The 21211-nt window shown below is 31.7% G+C and overlaps 1 protein-coding gene across 1 annotated transcript; it reads right to left on the reverse strand.

Moving 5' to 3' along the window:
* Nucleotides 1-470: 470 nt before the first annotated feature.
* Nucleotides 471-20556, reverse strand: LOC120080125 (TMV resistance protein N-like). The gene is made up of 8 exons (XM_039034690.1): nt 19206-20556; nt 8593-9682; nt 7628-7903; nt 6372-7481; nt 5241-5851; nt 4288-4450; nt 2421-3131; nt 471-1547 (listed from the first exon to the last, which is right to left on the reverse strand). The coding sequence occupies exons 1-8, from the start codon at nt 19748-19750 to the stop codon at nt 1038-1040; spliced, it is 5016 nt and encodes a 1671-aa protein (XP_038890618.1). The 5' UTR covers nt 19751-20556; the 3' UTR covers nt 471-1037.
* Nucleotides 20557-21211: the final 655 nt, after the last annotated feature.

Below are 21211 nucleotides of genomic sequence, written 5' to 3' on the forward strand. Positions count from 1 at the left end.
CAAGAGGTACATAATCGGACTTTTATATCTTGGCTACGAGAAGAGGTAAAATGTTCAACCTATTATTTTACATACACTTTTTAATGCTTCAGTTTAAATGAAAACTTTCATGGTAGGTTGCAACTGAGCTTGAAATGGGAAAAACTGAAGTTTTAGATAACTTATGGTGGATTGCTCATGGTCCTCATCCTTTTGTGATTATGTATGGCAGTTACGTAATGTTATTTTTAGTACACAATGAATGTTACAATAGGCTCTAGCAAGCCCAAAAATAAAAAAAGGAAATAAACCTAGAGTAAATTAAAATATTAAAATACCCTTGGGACTATAAACTATCAACAAAGTCCTTTATTTCTAACAATTATAACAACGTATGGATCTAAATACCATCGTCTTGACTATTTCAAAAGAGAAAGAAGACGATAAAGATAATAAAGCCGCCAAATGACAAGTTGAAGTGAAACATACAATGAATTTAACACAAGACTAAGCTTTCATATAGCTAAAAAAACAAAGTTGAGAAGAAAATATGGGGAAACCCAGAACCGGAAACAAGAAACAAAAAGGAAAAAAAAACCTAGTAATGAAAGGAAAAGGGAAGAAGAAGATCAGAGAAATGGAGTGTTCTTCACCTGGTGGAGACGAAAAGGAGCGTCTGCGAAAAGGGAAAAATACACCGACGGCCACAAGAGGGAGTTTGGAGGGAGGAAGGGATGATCTGTTGGTTGGACAAAGTTGTGTTGATTGCCTCTCAATCGGCAATGAAGAGCGCACCGAAGATTAAGGAAAGGAAAAAAATGAAATAAAAGAAAGGGTTTTGAAAGGCGGCGGGGATTCATTTCCCAATTGTTTAGGCGCGCGTTGAACCAAATTTTTTGTTTTTCACCTTCGCGCTATTGTTCCTTAAAATTTCATAGCTTACTTTTAAAATGCTATAATAAAAAGCTATGAAATGTTATATTTCTTGTAGTGGAAGGTAAGAGCAGCTGACAAACCAAAGTAATTAGTACTTAATTTTGTGGGTGCTAGCTGTTTGTTTAAGAGGATGATGATTGAATGGCTTCCATCAATATCTTGTCAATCATTTGCACATTTTGCTTGTATACTAATTGAAGTCCACAACATTTTGCCATCAAGTCTGGGGAATCAGCTTCAATAATAGCCCAAACATGAGACCTGTGGCGGAAAATTTGACCATATTTCTTTCTTGGGCTGTAATAGAGCCAAACAAACTGGCGTTCGTGTAGCCAAATCACTGTGTCCTCAATGATAGTATGAATGTGTAATGGGTTAATTAGTCCATTTTCAATTCCAAATTGACAAATGAGTTCATGCCTTGAAACTGAGCCAACATTGTTGAGAATTGCTGTTGGATGTTTGTTGATTTGGAAAAGTGTCCAAACTGCAAATCCCATCCAATCAGTATTAGTATACAAATTTGGAGGCAATTGGATGCTTGTATAACTCTTTGGAGATAGTTGATTAATCAGCTGAGGCCGAACGTTTCTCCTTGGAATAACGAAGTCAAATGGGGTTTCAAATCGATCCTGTTGTAAAGAAAATGTTAATAACTAAACTTGACTACATAATGTATAAGGACAACAACCATATAAAATTATCCAACATAATTTCTAACATAATCAACATTTAATTTGTTGATTTTTAGTTTTTTCTCTCGATTTCAATCTTACAATGCATTTCATCTTTCCGAAGTAAAAACATAATTTTTAAAACTATATATATATATTTTTTTTTACTTTTAAAACTTAATTATTTTTTAAAATATTAATAGAAAAATAGATAACAAAATAAGAAATTCAGAGGTGGAATGGATGTTTATAAGCTTAATTTTTAAAATCTAAAAACTAAAAACCAAATGTAATATTATCAAATGGGAACTAATGATTGAATGCATAGAGAGACAAAGTAGTAAGGTCCACATGAGCATAGTTGAACAACTATCTTAAGAGGGTTATGAATTTGAACATCCACCCTTGAAAAAGTATCAAATAGAAATATAAATTAGAAAAGAAAAAATCTAAACAGGGTTCAAAAATTTTAAAATTATGTCTAACCAGTAGATCCTTAAACTTTAAAAAGTGAGTAGATATTATAAATTTGTAAATTTCCAAAATGTTTTGTTTCTAGACAAATAAATAGGATATTAAACTTTCAATTTTATGGTATGCAAAATTAAAATTTTAGAAGGTCGAGCTAATTAATCATCAGATATAATTTAAAGTTCACGGTCTATATATTCTACGACACAAAATGAAACTTAAGAAACTTAAATGAACCAAATGATTGAATGCATTAAGCATAAGAAAAAGAATAGTAATTAATAATGAGCTTTGCATAAGAAAGTAGTAATTAAATAGTGAGTTAATGCATAACACAAGAAGAAAGAGAGAGAGATTGACCTTTAAATCCTTTTGAAGGAAAGAAGGAATGCTTTCTTTGAGTTGCAAAATGTGGCTCCTTTCCATTTTTGAACAATCTTCTTCTTGAGGATGAGCATTTGATTTTTGTTCCCCTTCCCACTCTTCTATAGGAAAATCTTGTCTACTTTCATTTTCCTTTTTCTTTGGATCATACTTATGAGAATGTACATTCTTTAACATGCCATTAACATGAATTTGGTCATAATATTCATGCAATTCAGTTGGAGAATTCAACACATTACTTACAATTGTGTTGACAAATCCTTCAAGATCTTGCTTATAAACAAGACGTGCACCACAAAGAACAACCTTAAAGTCTGAGTTATTGCATACGATCGAAAAACGAAGATGCCTCCATTGATTTAATCTATATGGATAAACAGCTCGAGGCTCGAAAAACAACCAAAGTTGATGAGAATCAACTAACAAATCTTCATTCAAGTAAAGAATTGATTCTCTTTCCAATCTATATTCATCATTGTCCACATGGTAAGAGAAGGAATGAGCTTTTGGTGAACTTTCATCAACTGAAAATACTACAAAAAAGGCCAAGCCCATCCACTTCTTTTCTTTATGCAAATTTGGAGGTACCTTGATTGTGATTTTAGGCTCTTTTAGTTGAAAATTGAAGAAACTTCTTGACATTTCTTTTTGAGGAAACATATAGTATTCACCATAGAGCTTCAGTTCCTATATGAAGATATATGGAGAGTTAATTTGATGAAACATATATGTAATTAACTTATAGCTGTTTTTTTCCCTCAACTAATGAGCAATCTTTATAAGATATATGGATCATTTCTCTCATTGCTTTGAGATGAAATAGTACATGTTTATCTAAGATAATATCAAAGCCTATAAAATCTAAACATTCATTCAAGAAGAAAAAAAAAAAGAAAAGAGAGAGATCAATTCAAACAATGATGAAGCCAAAGAGGATTCTCGAATATCACAATCTTTATAAGATACATGAATTACTCTTTTCATTATAAATTGTTTTTATTATGAAACATCCCATATTTATCTATTAACTATAACTTTAAATTTTATTAACTTGAATCATAAACTTCAACAAATATTGATGTTTTGAACCTTTGTTTAATTTGTGCTAATTAAATCAATGCACTAATTGTAGGAATAAAAAGCAAACTAAAAGAATCTTTCAAACACATTCGTTTGGTGTAAAATTAAGTTTTGATTAATGCACAAAATGAACCATGAGATTCTAATACAATTTAAACTTCTTGTTTTTCTCTAAAATCTCATCAACTTTTTATTAGATATAAGATCATAATTATTATTATGAAGAGCTTTTCAAAAATAGAAAAATAAGAGAAACTATTTACTCAAAATAAAAAGAATTAATCTTCTTTGATAGAGACTGATAAAGGTTGATAGAAGTCTATCAGTAATAGAAATTGATAGAAATCTATCATTGATACCATGTGATAGACACTAATGTATTTTTTTTGCTATTTCTATAAATGGTTTGACATTTTTTTTCTATCTGTGATTTTTTTTAAAACTTATCAAGCGTACATAATTTTTTTAATATTTAAGACCTTATTATTTTTTTAATATTTAGTAGGGATAGGGATGAAGAAACCTTCGCCGTTCCCGCTCTGCCCCGTAAACATATCTAAGTATATTGGTAAAAGTTTGACATTCCTAGAAAAAGTTTTAACGGCATTAAACTTCAAATTACTTTTCCCTTAACCTGTATTTCTAGAATATATATGAAGAATTTACGAATTTGTTTGAATGGGCTCTGAAAAAAAAATGTTTTTAAATATTTAAAAAGTTAAACCAAACATATCATAAGAGAGGCATAGTATAGAAAGAAAACCTCGAAAGTCCTTAGAAGTGTTGCCTTGAGGTTTCGTTTTAACATGATAGAGTGGTCACTTTCATTTTCTTCAGCCTCAGAAGATGCATTCATGGTGGAACACTCCTCTATAACCTCACGTGGTGGCCTACTAGGTCGAAGCCTAGAAAATGACCCAATTGTCCTGAAGCAATGAATTAATAATGTAAATACTTTTAGTGAGAGAGAAGAAAGAAAACAAATAATAATCCTTTAATTAATGTATGAATATGATAATGACAACAAAACATCTATCTATCTCAATAATGATATGATATCATTTACCTTAGGTACCTAGGTGGACTCCACTCATTGAGTGCAATATTTCTACTAGTCATATGGTATATCATTGATAGACTTCTATTCACGATATGGTCTATCACTGATAGATTTCGAGAGCTAAAGCTAAATTTTGCTATATGTGGAAATGCTTCTTCGGTATTGTGCTATATTTGGTAATATCTTTGGCTTAGTTGTTGTTTTTGCAATTGTCTCATTTTCTTATTTAAAAAAACAATATATAACGCCAACAACACTAAATTCGAATAAAAACACTTGAATGTTGCCTGGGTTGCACCTATTTTTGTGTAAGTCAGACAATTGTCCAATAAAAATGTGCAATGTGACAAATATTTTTTTAGAATTTTTTTTTTTTTTTGGTTATGGGTAAATAGAGAGGGATGTATGCACCTAATCATTATCCAATTTGAATTATTTCAGAAAAATCAAGTAACCTAAAGTATTAGTCTGGAGAGATAGCAAAGTCTCTTTCTTTCATTCTTTTACGTTCAAGTACATATGAGGAAATCGGTTTAAACCTTTTACCTTTGATTGGTGATATATCTATGACTTAACTAGTTGAGTTATACTAAGGTTGACAAGAACAGAAGATAGATATATATATATATAGAGAGAAACAGTTTTAATTGAATTACCTTTGCAATGCATTAAACCAAGAAGTCTTGTAACGAGCTCCACCATCCAACAAAGTAGAAACATCTACACGATTCTGACGGTTCAAAAGATGATCAACAATTGATGTATGGTATTTTCCAGGAGATCCAAACAAGGCTTTGATAATCTTCCCAATAAAACTGCCAGCATTTTGTTCATACAATATTGAAGCACCACACCATTTGACCTTCACAAATGGGTTATCAGTCATTATTGAAACATCAATGCAGCAACATTCGTTCAACCACCTTGATATCCTTTTCATTGGAATGTAAAAAACTGATAGCCCCATTTGGCTTTCCAATTCAGCTTTGTTGCCATCAAACACTAGGGCTGATTTTAGAGGGCATTCATCTGTTTCCATTTTCACTATGAAGTCGCAACAAATTTTTGAATTATCATGGCTAATTTCATGCTTTTGGACTTCAAATACAGCACCTAAAGCAATTCCTATCCTTGGATTTTTTTCACTTATGTAATCTGGAGGACAATGTGCTGTGATTGAGAATCCATATCTTTTTTCATCAAAGCATGCTATGAAGTTAGGATAGGGAATCACAAAAAAGTATTTTTGTTGTTGCCATGTGAGTACCTGCCAAATAAAAAATGGTTACATTTTTCAGTTTATTCCTCTGTTTAAATTCAAGTAATAATATAAGATTAAATTTACTGTATCCTAACTATCATGAGGTTTTGGATTTTGTGGTAGTTTAACATGATATCAAAGAGCTAGAGGTCGTATTTAAACTTATATAAGGACAATGACCATCAATGTATCTTGATAACCTTGGTATGGTACTGTTTCTCATAACTTTTTTTATTTCCTAATTGCATTGGATATGAAAAAGCAATAGAATGATTCCCCACTCGAAATACAAATGTTAAACGGAAAGCATTGACAAGCATTATAACAGCATAAATACTAACAAGAAGTAAATAAGTAATGACACACAGAAGTTGGTAACTCAGTTCGGTGATAATCCACCTACGTCTTGGGGGCAGTATGCCAAGGAAAGATAATCCACTATTATTAAAGACTTGAGCAGTTTACAACGTAGTACTTATCCGTAATACACGATCATTGTAATCAAAAAAGAAAGTAAGGGAATTACCTCAATGTATCGTTGAGTCATCGTCCTTATGTGAATGGCAGAAAGGCGAGGCTGGTCAATTTTGTAGCTTTCATTTGGTTCAGTTGATATAGGACAACGAATCATAGTCATTCCCATTTCACTTGAAGGAATTTGTTTCTCTTGATTGTAATATTCTTTTAGTGAAACACAATCCCTTGCTTCCACATTTCTAACACTTAGTGGAAGCTTTGGTAAATTCAAAAGATGAAAACATTCCTCCAAAAATAGACCTCTCAAACTAACAAGATGAGAAATGCTTTCAGGTAATTTGGTAAAGTGGTTTTGGCTTAGATGAAGAATTTGCAATGAAGCTAAGCTATGAAGATCATTAGGTAAATCCCCATCCCACAAATTACAATCACTCAAATTCAGAACCATCAAAGAACAACCAAAATTAAACCAATTTGTTACTTTCAACCCTTGAGAATGATTGAATTTTCTAGTAAAATTCCAAGTAGGGAATAATGAATGAAGAAATTTGCGAGATAGTCCTTGACAATTTAGTATTTCCAATTTGGTCAAAAGTTGAAGAGACATTGGAGCTTGGTTTACACAAGTGTTAGTAATATCAAGCTTTTCCAAGCAAGAAATATTTCCTAAACTCTCTGGAAGACTATCAAGTTTTGAGCAGCCATTTAAATTGAGGGTTTTCAATGATGTTAAACAGCCAATAGTGGAAGGAAGTTTTAGAAGATTTGTGCAATTTTTGAGATTTAATAGAACAAGTGCTGTTAAATGTCCTATTGATGAATGCAAAATTTTTATGGATGTTTCATCCAAATGAAGCTCTAATAAATGGTTCATGTTTCCTGAAATCTTTGGGAAATAGGTGAGATTTGAACAGCCTGAAAGAACCAAAATGTGGAGAGATTCTAAACAAATATTGAAAGGAATTGTTGTTAATTTCTTGCAATTTCTGAGGTCCAATTGAATTAGATGCTTTAGATTCCCCAAAGAGGGGTGAAGTTGGTGTAATTCTACACAACCACTCAAAACCAATCTTTCAAGATTTGGAACACCTGAAAAATCAGGGATCTTGGATAGGAATTGAGAATCACTTAGATTTATCACTTTCAATGTTTCCAAGCTCTGCAAAAAAATATAAAAAAATAAATAAACGTACTGAAAATAGGAATCAATACTATGATTTATTAAAAGTAAGAGGATGACATGGAGGAAATAGACAAGTGTTAAAGTACAAAATGATGTAATATTTAATATTAGTATTGATGTACCTTTGAAGCAGTCCAAAGATGTTGAATAGAGCTACTAGGCAACTCAAGCTCCAACAGGTTTGTGGGATTGAAATTTGATGGTAAACACTTTAAAGGGTAACCATGCCAATGGAGAAACCTTAGCTGATCAGAGAGATATTGAAGTTCTTCAGAAAGATAAACATTGTTCAGTTTCAATACTCTTAGATTTGTCATTGCTGAAAATGATTTGGCATTCAAATGTGACTCTCCCTCCTCATCCATATCTATCACTATCCCTTCAATTGCTTCTGTTCCCTGACAAATATACTTAGATCATGATACACATACATATCATGTACCAATGTCAAAGATTCCCAATGAGAGACAAAATTAATAATTTCATGAAATTGTACCAGACACCTTTATAAGTGAATATATGTAGTATTGAAACCTCAAGTTGACATCTTTCCGTATCTATTAGTGTCTATCAGCAAAAAATAATAGTAGTTTATCAGTGTCTATTACTGATAGATATGACATCTTGTTATATTTGTAAATATTTTCGTTGATTTTTCTATATTTAAAAATAGTCCTTAAAATTAATAAAATAAATTACATCATTATTATTTTTAGTTAATTGAAACTCTAAAACTTAATTTCAAATACCAAAATGAGCACTAGTAAAATCTCTTGAGTAAAAGTATAAAATATTTAAATCTATAGACCAAACAAACACTAAACTCAAAACCAAGGGAATAAATGTAACATTTTAAACACATGGACCAAATTGAAATTAAAACTAAAAAATTAGGAGTAAAAGTATATCATTTCGTATATAATGATTAAATAGAAACTAGATTCAAAATCTAAGGATAAAAGATCATTTTATTTTTCTTTTTTTAATTGTATGAACCTATGAAACAAAATTTTAAAAGTTGAAGAACTAAACTTTCAAACTTTACCTATATTATAGATGACTTCAAAGTATCAATTTAGAAACGTACCTCATCAAGGTTTAGAGCAAGATTTACATCTTCTCGAAGCCACAACCTGCTTCGTTTTTCAGGCTTGTTCGGAAAGTTTTGGCGAACAATTTCTTGACCCATTTCTTGTATTAAATCATGCATTTGTAGCTTATCATGTGGTGTAGTAATAAGAGATTTCTCCTCCAATATTTCTAGTCCAAGAACAGCAGGAAATCCAAAGCTTTCAAGAATTTTTATTGCTCTTCTCTTACTCTTCCTCTTGAAAAAACATGCAATGTCAAGAAAAATATTCTGTTCAGATTCCTCTAACATATAATAACTAATTTTCAACTTTTCCAGAATTTCCTTATCACGAACTTCCTTCAACTTTTCCACCGCATTTTCCCATTGCTCCAATGGTTTATCACGTAAAGAGGATCCAAGAACCTCAATTGCTAATGGAAGCCCTCCAGCATAGCTTACTACTTGGCTAGAAAGATCAAAATAGCCTTTCTTTGGATGGTCTTCTCCAAATGCCTTTTGTGAAAAAAGCTGAAGAGCTTCTTCAATTTTTAGCCCTTCGACATTGTATCGTCTTTCGATTCCGTGTGAAATTAGGAGATGTTCGTCTCTCGTCGTAACGATGACTCGACTTCCCGAACCAAACCAATCCAAACCTCCAACTAACTTTTGAAGTTGGCTTAGATGGTTGACGTCGTCAAGAATTATAAGAGCTTTAAGATTACTTATTCTTCTCTTGATCAATGTAGCTCCATCAACATTTGGGATGTCAATGTTTCGTTTCATTAAAGCTCCTGTTAGAAGTTTTTCTTGTAACGAAGCTAAGCCTTCTTTCTTCAAAGCTTCTTTGACATTGTCCAAAAAATAACATCCTTCAAATAAATGGGAAACACTTTTGTAAATGATTCTAGCGAAGGTAGTTTTGCCAATTCCACCCATTCCCCATATTCCAACAAAGCGTACATCATCTAAACCTATTCCCATAAGCATATTAATTTGGTGTAATCTTGGGCTAATTCCAACGAATTTATCATCATACCGAAACAAATCAGGACGCAATTTGTTGAAAATATGCTTCACAATTTCATTTATGACTCCAGCTTCAGACCTACATAATTTTCATTTTTAGTAATGTTGTCAAAATCATGGGGCCGAAATTTTTAAAAGCATCATTATTTATTTAGGATTGTATTCAAATATAGAAAAATAAACCAAAATATTTATAAATATAGTAAAATATTACTATCTATCTATATACATAGATTATCATAGACTAATATAATCTATCGCGGTCTGTCATAGATAGTGATAATTTGTTATTAGTTGTAAATATTTCAACAGTTTTGCATTTAAATTAATTTTCTATTTATTTATTTATTTATTGAAATTTGGTTAAAAATTGAAATGTTTAGATAGGAAAGATAAAAGATGATTGTAAAGAAGTATGAGAAAAACAAACATAATTTTCACAAAAAATCAAAATCAAAATTAAACTGTTATCAACCAGGTCTTAACTTTTTTTATTTTGATTTTTGAAAATTAAGCTTATTAACTTTATATTCTTCTTCTCTTTTTTTTTTTAACCTACATTTGAGAGATGTTATCAAAATTCAAGCCCAATTCTAAAAACTAAAAAGACTAAGTTAAACTACTTGTTCTATTGGAAGGTGGCCTTATTCGAAGGAAGAAGCAAATAGAGGAGTTTAGGGAGGTTTTGAACCATTGTAATCTAAAGGACATTGGCTTTAGAGGGGATCAATTCACTTGGACTAACAAGAATAGCACTAGGCACCTGATTTAGGACAGATTGGACAGATTTATAGCTAATTAGAATTGGTTGAGCTTTTCTCATCTATCAATGTGGATCATCTCAATTTTCAGAGGTCGGGCCATCAGGCAATTGTGGCTCAATGGGATGCTGGATCAGGATCTTGTCAGAGACATACTAGAGTTTTGGTTGGAGATTAATAACATTTGATTGATGCTTGCAAGGAGATTATTGAAAAGACATGGAGCATTGAGATTCTAAAGAAGTTGAAGGGTTCCAATGGAAGATTTCGAGTTGTATTTAAAGGTATGGGATAAAGACAGATTAAATAGTTCCCTAGAGGCCAACAAGAGCTTAGCTCATTTGACATACGTATTTGTTGAGGACCAAGAGGTTCATGGTTCAAATCTTGTCACCTCCAACTTGTACTTAAAAAAAAAAAATGTTCCTTAAAGGGAGCTCTTGTGCAAGAAGACCATTAGTTAGCTAAATGCTTAGCATGTAACCATTGTTGGAGAGTAATAGACAAGTGGAGAATTCCACTCGTGTACCTGCCATAATAAGAGCATCGATATTGTTTGTAACAACACGCTGACGAGAGCTTCCACTATTAAAGTACTAATCTTTCTTGGTAGAAGATCTGAGAGCATTATATTATACAAGGATAGAAGACTTGGGTAATTAAGTTTTCCTCTTCGTCATATGATGAGAGCTTCCACTATTAAAGTACTAATCTTTTTTGGCAGAAGATCTGAGAGATGTTAGAACAATATTGCACCTATTATGAACAATATGTTTTACTTCCACTTCTCTTTGAAATGTTCCTCTCTAAAGTTTGTGGATCTGTGAATAGTACTCAACAATTTATAGCAAAATGGCCGTTTATGATGTACTCCTCCACAATAATGTCAAATCCATCTAGTTCTATAAATTTCGTTGGCTTCCCTAATTGGATAGCTAAATGATGTACCTGTAAGGCCATAAGACTCTAGATTCTGAGCTTTACACGTAATTTTTGCTTCCTTTTGAATTGAGACCGTTTATTATGTATATTTTCACCTTTAGAAAAACCTAGCCTAGAATTGTCACCAGCAGTTTTTCCTTTTATCAATATTTTCTCCTGAGACTCAGTACTAGTGTTCAACATTCTGACATTTTTACAAATAGATTCTTTCTCAGCTCTAACCAAGTTAAGTACGTTTCAGATCTACATTAGTAGTCATAAGCCTGTGATTGTCAGCCATCAAAGTCTCGATTCTTTCATTTTGCACATCAATAACTTTTTTGATCATCTTGTCATTTAACAAAGAGAGCTTGATAAGAAGGATCTGAAGACCCTGTCGATAGAGTCATGAAAATTTTCTACATACACATCATATTTTAAAATCTCACATGACGAGGTGTCAGATAAAATGTTACTGACAAATACTTTGACATCATCCTTTGAATCACTATTGTCTTCAGAGTCATCATCAGAGAGAGCTAAAACATAACTTTTATCCTGCTTTCTCAAGAAATTTGGACATTCTACTTCGTAATGACCATAACCTCCACGCTCTCTACACTTGAACGACTTATCTTTTTAAAAGTTTATGGTACCAAACTTGTTAGCTTCCTTCCTATTACTTTGAATTTTAACTTGCTTGAGAGGAAACAAACCACTAGACTGATTATTTTTAGTATTGAAATTGGAAGGCTTCTTTCCAAACCATATAAGAGCACGATTGAGTTGTTTTGAAAGCAAGAAAATAGATTCGACAATGGAATCCTCAGACTCTTTTTACCATCACCAAGCTCATCATCAACTGAGGATTGTAAAGTAATTCCTTTATTCTTCTTCTCTAGCTTTCCATTTAGAGACATCTCAAAAGTGAGCAGAGAGTCAAACAGATCATCGATTTTCAAAGATGTAATGTCTTGAGCCTTCTCAATTGTAGTTACTTTCGTATCAAATTTCTTAGGTGAGGACCTAAGCACTTTCTGGACAAGTCTTTCTTTTGAGATTTTCTCTCCAAGGGCAAACGAATCATTAGCAATGTCCAATAACCGAACATTGAATTCAGCAATAGATTCATCATCTTGCACTTTGAGATTCTTGAACATTGAGGTCAACAACTGCAACCTCGACATTTTATCCTTTTGAAGTTCTTTCATGTGCAACATATAGAATATAACATGCCTCTTTTGTAGAGACACATGTATTAATTAGTCTGAATATATTACGATCCAGACCATTAAATATGGCATTTAAGGCATGTGAATTCCCTAGGGACCTTCATCTTCAGCTTCCATCCACTTTAATTATAGTTTCAAGACATCCTTCCCATCATCAATTTTTGTGGTTGGATGTGACCATCGAGTAATAACGGCCTTCCATGTTTCACCGTCAATTGATCTCAGAAAGGAAGTCATTCGAGTTTTCCAGTATGAATAGTTTGTCCCATCTAAGATAGGGGGACGAATGGTGGAGCCTCTCCCTTGATTATGTTCATGATCGAAACATCTGAGATAATGGTAACACACTCTGATACCAATTGAAAAAGCATTAGGACGACTCGTCACTTGAAATCCTAATGTTAAATAGAAAGCACTGACAAGAAATACAACAAAATACAAACAATAGAAAAACAAATAAATGAGCATAGGTGTTGGTAATCCAATTAGGTGATAAACCACTTACGTCTGGGAGCAATATGTCGATAATCCACTAATATTAGAGAGTTAAGCAATTTACAACGTAGTACTTATATGTAATTCAAAGACTACTACAGTGACATACGTAGAGCTCAACTCACAAGTCATGTGAGACTCCCTTTCAATTGTACTTAGGCTCCCCTAGATGTGAGACTCCCTTTCAATTGTACTTAGGCTCCCCTTAAGTGTGATAATATGAGTGTTGAACACTTCAGATTCCAACGATGTGTGTGAGACTCCTCTTAATGTTGTTATCTTTCCTTCAAACCAACAAACTCCCTTCACTGATAGCTCTTAGGATCCTCCTAAAATGAAGAACTTCTTCTCCGAATGTCATACCTTAGGATCCCCCTAAGGTTAAGAAATCCTTCTCGAATGGTAGAGTCTTAGGCTCCCCCTAAGACTAAGAATCCCTTCTCAGCAACAATGGCTTAGGCTCCCTCTAAGACCATGATTAATTTCAATGTGCCTCCACTCAATGGATCAATAACTTGCATAGCGGAATATAATGAGCAAAGAGCAAAAGCACTAAGATGAAAAATTCTGCCACATACCAGAAGAACGGCTAGCTCGATTAACAATAGCAACAACCCTAAATGATCAGCAAAATTCTCATTTTATAATCGAATCAAAGAAAGGAAACAAGTTCTCTTTTGTAGAAATTAAGTCGTACATCAAAGAAGGAAAATATCGGACAAAATATTTCTGCCGGATAATTCCAGAATAGGAAAAAAATATATTATGTATGTAAATAATCTGTTGTCTGAAACAAATCTTAAAACTATATTTGAGACAACTGCAAAATCCAATGTCGATATAAAGCAAACTAACCAAAACTCCAACAAGGAGTTAATTGCTACAAATTTTTAAAAGAAGCATTTTTAGTCTTCCAATCCTAGTGTGCAAGATATAAAGAAAGTCTCTGATCATTTAAATCGGAAAGTTACTGAAGCATATAATGAAGAGTTGAACAAGCCTTTTACAAAAAGAGAAATTGAACTGGCGATCAAAGGTATGCACCCCTTCTAAAGCTCCAGGATCGGACAACATGCATGCACTCTTTTACAAAAAATATTGGGGCATTCCAGGCGAGGAAACAGTGAAAATTTGTTTGAAAATTTCGAATCAAAGAAAAGGTTTGGAGAAGATCAACAAAACTCTCATCTCTCTCATTCTAACATTGTCTCTATTGTCAGAAGCAGGAAGGTGGGTTGGGATTTAGAGATTTTAAACTTTTTAACCAAGCTATACTGGCAAAATACATTTGAAATTTGGTGCGAAATCCTAGCACTCTTCTTGGGAGAGTTTTGAAAGGAAGATATTTTCATAATGGGTGTTTTCTATAGGCTGCTTTAGGATCAAATCCCTCCCTCACTTTGAGAAGTATTGTGGGGAAGAAGTTTGTTTGAAAAAGGATATTGGTGAAGAGTGGGATCGAGTACACAAATTTATATGTCTGTGGACTCTTGGATTCATAAAGGTGAAAATTTTAGACGTTGTGTGGTTCACAACTCAGTTAAGCTGGGGAGGGTCTTAGACTTTATTACTATGCAAGGCAGTCAGAATGAGAAATTTTTCAAAGAAGCATTTATTCCACACGATGTGGTTGACATTTTCAAAACCCCATTAAGAGGGCGGTGGTTTTCTGATGAGATTATATAGGGGGATTCTAAAGGAAAGTTTTCGGTGAGGAGCACTTATCAGTTAGGGAATCACATAAGCAAGACTCTCAAAGGCTCCTAGTATAATGAGGCCAACTACAAGAGCATGTGTGGTGCTCTGTGGGGTTCAGATGCCTTCCTAAAGTCCAAAATCATGAGATGAAAAATTATTTAGGATATTATTCCTACTGCTTCTAATTTAATGAAAAAAGGAATTTCAACTAACTTGGGTTGTTCCTTTTGTAGGACCCACTTCGAAACCACCAGTCGTGTGATTCAGGATTGTAAAATGACTAGAAAGTTAGGGAAGCTTTACTTTTCCTCTAATGTTGATGTGTTGGCTTTAGACAGGAGTTGCTGGAAGTCAATGGAGTATTGGGACCTTCTTCATGAAACCAAGAACAAAGAGGACTTGGGGAAAATTGTGTCCATAATGGGGGTATTTGGAATTACCATAACCTCGTCATTCGTTTTAATAATGCCCCTCTTGATCATCAAGCTTATGATCTTACTGTGGAAAAGACTTTATAGATTCTTTCATTCAAGAAGGAAGTGGTCTCGCCTAGGATCAATTTAAGCATCAATCCATCTATTAGCCGTTAGAAGCCGTCAATAGAGGATTGCCGGAAGATGAATGTTGATGTCCCATGGTCGGAGAATGCTCAGAGTAATGGGACCATTTGGATTATTCTGATTGGAATGGTCACCCAATTGGGGGTGGGTGTATACCAATATCTACTAGTTGATTGGTCAGAGTCTTAAAAGCTAAAGCCATTGTCCATAGTTTAAAGCAAATCGTGGTTTCTTCGGATGGGCAGTACCCCTGGTGGAGGTGAAGTTAGATTCAATCGAAGTCATCAACCTTTTGAATCTTGATACTTTCAACTTATCTGAGGTTTATTTATCTTTTTTTTTTCTTTTTTTTTTTTTGAGGAGTCTCTTTCTTACTTCTTCGATAAATGTTTCTCATTTTTGTAAAATTCTTAGAGAGGCGAACAAAGCAACTCATGGTCTAGCAGTTTTAGTTTCTTCTTCTAGGACATCATCTTTTTGGAGAGAGCTTTTTCCATCCTCTGTTTTATCCCTCATCCATATGGATTGATATTTGGTTGTTGGTTTGTTTCATTTTTGTAAGAGGAAAACTGGACTAGAGTAAGACCTTTCATTTTTGTAAATGCAGTTGTCATATGAGCTTCTTTTGAAGTCAATCTTGGACATATAAGTATCAAACCTCTGGAACCAGCAGCTTAGTGATTGCTTTAGACTGTAGATAAATTTGTTTAAGAGACGAACAATATTTTCTTTACCTTTTTTTTTCATAACCTTAAAGGTTGTCTCATATAGATAGTTTCTTTTAATCTTTCATTTAGAAAAGTTGTCTTTACATCTAACTGATCATATTCTAAATCGAACTGAACAACTAGTAAGAGTAGAGTTCTAATCAATATGTGTTCAACAACCGGAGAAAATACCTATGTATGATTAATACCTTCTCTCTCTAAGTGAAGCCCTTTGCCACAATATGACTATATATCTTGGCTTTTGTACACTGGGAGCTCTATCTTTGAGTTTATAAACTTATTTGCAAGGTATCGACTTGCAATCTTTAGTCCCTATACTTTCAAATTTGTAACATTCTAAGTTCCTTACCTTAGTGCATATATCATCAAACTAAAATCAAGTGTCAACTTTTATCACGTAACAACTTAGTTTTTATAATTTATAAACAAATTTGATCCGGATGAATTTACTAATTATACACGTGTGATCAATTTCATTAAAGTTTGATAATTTTTTTTAACTATAGAAACTAAATTGTTACGATTTATAAAGTATAAAGACTAGAGGTCAAAGAATCAATGGGTGCACTCGAATAGGTCGACAGATTTTAAAGACTTAAATTATTACTTATTAAAGTTTATATACTAAATTGTTATAAAATTATTTTTAGTGTATCTACTATTTGAAATTTCAAAATGCAAAATTACATTCAGAATATATGGTTCTTATATAGTTTTCAAATATAGCAAAATCAACAAAAATATTTATAAATATAAAAAAAATCAACAAAAACATTTATAAATATAGTAAAATCAACAAAAATATTTATAAATATATTAAAATATCACTAAATATCAGCGACAAAAACTGATAGACTCTGATGGACTACTATCATTTACCACTGGTAGACACAGATAGATGTCGATCAATGTCTATCAGTGTCTATTTTGACATTTTACTATATTTATAAATATTTTTAGTATTTTTATCATTTAAAAACAATTTTTCTATTTTTTTTATTAAATATAACACTGCATGTAAATGCATTTCATTAACTTTTATTAAAAGTAAATTTGTATATTATATATATAATAAAAAATATACGATATTATAAAATAGTAATGGTAGTAAATTTCTAACATAAAACATATTCATAAATTAGTTACCAATAGTTGAGATTCACTAAATATTTAGTTGATAACCATATCTATTTTATGAGTTTCAAAATATGCTACAAATTTTTTTACATTGAACTCTTGTTTTCATATTAAGTTTTATTTTCATATCACCAACCAAATGAATCCTCAATTTTAAATCAAAATATTTTTTTGAAAAAAAAATAGTTACTTTTAAAATATTAATTAAACGTATTTGAAAAAAAAAAAAAAAAAAAAAAAAAAAAAAAAACTTCTTAGAAGCAAAATTATTATAATTTTGTTTTCTATTTTTTTTTATTATTGATTTTCATTTGGATTTTTATAAGTGAGAAGATTCCTCTAATGTTCTCTTTCCTACCTCCCTTTCACTTTTTTCTAATTTATTCTTCTCTATCTAACTTAAGATATCACTAGCTCTCTTAATTTACTCCATCCTTCAGCTTCTCTCTCTAAAACCTTTTTTTTATCACCTAAAACATCTCTCCCTTCCTCTAATCTTTTTTTTACCCGATCTTTTAGTCTCTAACCTTTGGAAAATCATCGCAAATAATATTTTAAACTTTTCACATTACAAAACCAGTATTTTTCTTGAGAACACATTAAAATAGTTTTTCTTAGTCGACCATTGAGATTTAGTTTAAAAACTAATTTTTCTAAGTTATCGACAGTTTTTTTTTTTTTTTTGCTTTGTCGGTACCTCTCATCAGATTACACGTGGAGATTTTCTAATTTCGTATGTAATACCTTTCAAATTTTCTCCCAATTCAATTATCTTTTCTGAATATTATATTAAATTATTTCGTAATTTTTCAAATCTTTAGATTAATTTTCTTTTTTACAATTACATGAATTTTTAAAATTTCAAATGGGTTTTCCGATTATCAAAATGAATTTTCTAAATTGATTCAAGATGGTTGTAATGTCATTTTTAAATTTTGAAAAATATCTATTTTTGCGAAAAATTGGGTTAAATTTAGGATATATATTGAATCTCGATGTTAATCTTTTTCGAGATTCCATCCCAAAAGCTCAAATATATCAAATTTCAATGTTAATTATGCTCGAGTTTCATCGAGAAAGCCCAAATATATAGAATCTCAATGTTATTTTATCCGTAATTAATACCAATATCCATATAAATTACAAGAATTTCTAAATTGATTTATCGATTTCAATAATTTACCACTTATCTTTCCAAATTTATCCATATCGTGTATGATTTAATAGTGTGATTTTCTTATTTTGGAGAGATGTTGGAAGATTACATAACATTTAAAAATATTAGCAAATAATAATTTCTAGAGAGATGTATCGAGAATGCTCAAAACAATCGATAAATTAAAAAAAAAAATAACATCTCAGTCACCATCTCGAGTGAGATGGACCTAAAAAAATATTCTAACAATTTTTTTAAAAAGCGTGCTAATTTTGTGAGGTGAATTGTAAGGTGAAAACTTAAGGTGTTATTTGTGGCAATTTCCCCTAACTTTTCTCCCAAGCTTTTCAAAATAAAAATAAATAAATAAAAACTTTTCTCCCTTTCCCTCAAAAGAATAAAAAAATAAAAAGCAAAATTCTCCAATCTTAGTTTTTCCTTGGAATTTCTCTCTCTTCAACCTTTTTTCTCCATAAATATTCCATCTCCAATGGTTTTTTTTTTTTTTTTTCATATATCGTGAATGTTTAATTTGAATTAGTTTACGCACACATTGACTAATTTCACATAGACAACAATCACCTGATTTCTACTTTGGATGTCAACGAAACTAGATGTTAAATCTTAAATAGGTGACTATCATGGATTGAATTCATGATTTCGCCCAATATTTTCTTTTCTATCCATTTAACCATTTATACATATAATCAACTTAAGAGTAACCATGTTCTTTTTCCTAGAAGAAAAAACTATAAGATTTGTGACCACTTTTAGGAAATATTTGTGATATCCTTTATAGATCTTATAATTATGAACTCTACAAAACATAATATTATATAAACATTATTGACTAAAAAATCACACCAAAGAACAGAAGAAAAGAAAAAGTTGAAGAGAGTGAATAATTACTTAACTGGGAATCTTGGATATGCCATCCAGAGAGATGCCCAACTTGGTTCATTGAATATCTCCAGCTTTCAACTTCTTCAATATCAATTTCAGGATTTGCTTCATGTTCATTAAAGTGATTCTCAAAGTTCCCCTTTTGCTTCCTCGCATTCGCTGGATCTATTTGGTAAAATATTGGAAGAACCAATTGATCCCTCAACTCCTTACACATTACAATCTTTTCTATTTCCTTCATGCAAACCAAATTCCCATAGTTCTCTGAAAAAACCACGATCGAAGACCTCGATTCTTCCACCGCTTTCATCTTCTCCGCTAAGGGTTTCCCTCCATCTTCTTCATCCTCGTCGTCTCTGAAAACTACAATTCCTTGAGTTGTCAGAGCTTCATGGAGATCGGCCGCAAAACTACGTCCGGTGTCCTTAGCCCTGTGGCTGAGGAAAACGTCGTAGTTTCGTAAGGGAGGAAGAGGAAGAGATATAGAATAACGAGGCGGAGGAGAAGATAAGGATGTTATGGAAGCTCTTCTCTCCATTATTGCTGGAGACGCCATTGAAGACTGGTGAGAGCTGCTCTGATACTTACTAACAAAATGGATGCTAATGGTTTAGAAGAAAACATAAGTGGGCGGCCAAATGATTCTCTCTCTCTCTCTCTCATGTGGAAATTCTTTTAATGGCCTAAATTGTTTTCAAATCTATTGTTATGTTCAAATTTTATATTCGTTTCATCTTTCGAGGCTTTATGCATTTTTAAGTTTTGATGTCCCATTTTTTTTTTCATATTGGATTTTTATGAAACCCCTGTTTAAGTAATGTGGAATCAAACTTCTTGAAGTCCAAACGAGTATTTTCAATAAAATTTGAGATCCAATCCAAAAAATTATGTACCCAAATAATTACCATTTTTTGAGGGACATGTTGAGAATTCCACAAGAAAGATGAAGATGCCTAAATAAAAATTTATAAGTTTGATGACAAAACATCATCATTATTTATAATTATTGAGTCACGTTGGTCGAGTTTTGAAAAAAAATTAGAAGTGTATTGATTTCACATTGAAAAAGTTCAAAAATGATAGGTTTTAAGTACTATAAAAACAATTTATGTCTTTGATCTCAAATTGTCTCAATTATAAACCGTTTTTTATTGTGTTAAATGTAGTTAAATTCACTTTTTGTATTCTCTAGTTAAGAGTGGGGAAGAGGGTGTGAATGATGTAAATGCTTTGAGAGATTGTTTCTTTGTAATTAGGGTTGGTGCGAGACTTTTGTGTGATATTGTAAATAATTTTTCACATAGAGAAATGTCTAGTCTATGATTTTTTGAAATTTTTCTAGTCTATCTTTTTTCTTTGGATTGAAGTTCTTTTAGATTTATTATTGTATTTCCAGTTTTATTATTATTTTTTTAATTTCTCTATCATTTTTCCATAAACAATTTTTTTTTTAATTTCTCTATTATTTTTCTATAAACATTTCAAAATTATCTTTGAAGTAAAGACTTTTTATAAGATGTGGACGGATAATGGTCTAAAATAGTTATAGGTCACACTCTCCTCACTAGTGGGTTTGAAATACGAAGAAATTTCAACAAGTGGAAAATAATTTTAATTAAGAAGAAAATAACATTACAAAGGCTTGAACATAGGATCTCGCTAGGCCACCTACTCTGATACAATTTTAAATCACCAATTAACCCAAAAAATTTAAGTGGATAGGTGAAGATATATTTAGTATTGTATCATTCAACACATATAGTAAAATCTATGAATAATAGACAATGTAGACAGACTTTAGAAATTTAATCTAAATTTTGTTATATATATAAATATTTTTGTATTATGTTATTTCTATTAACACCCCATAAAACTTTAGGAATGATTATTAGTTCCGACTTCTATGTTAATGAGGTTCACGTGTTGCCAATGTCTCAAAATTTCATTTTTCTCTTGCAAAAAAAATTAAAATTAATATGCATTTAAAAGGATAATGTTATTTATTTGATATTGATTA

Source organism: Benincasa hispida, chromosome 6, assembly GCF_009727055.1.
Source record: "Benincasa hispida cultivar B227 chromosome 6, ASM972705v1, whole genome shotgun sequence".
NCBI lineage: Eukaryota > Viridiplantae > Streptophyta > Magnoliopsida > Cucurbitales > Cucurbitaceae > Benincasa > Benincasa hispida.

Bases quoted from the DNA above. Each gene is read 5' to 3' on its own strand.
- LOC120080125 (XM_039034690.1), bottom strand. From the start codon at position 19,750: ATGGCGTCTCCAGCAATAATGGAGAGAAGAGCTTCCATAACATCCTTA. The intron at 7,904-8,592 runs GTACGTTTCTAA...TATATTTGTCAG, and splicing joins TTGCTCTAAACCTTGATGAG to GGAACAGAAGCAATTGAAGG. The intron at 7,482-7,627 runs GTACATCAATAC...ATTTTTTTGCAG, and splicing joins ATCTTTGGACTGCTTCAAAG to AGCTTGGAAACATTGAAAGT.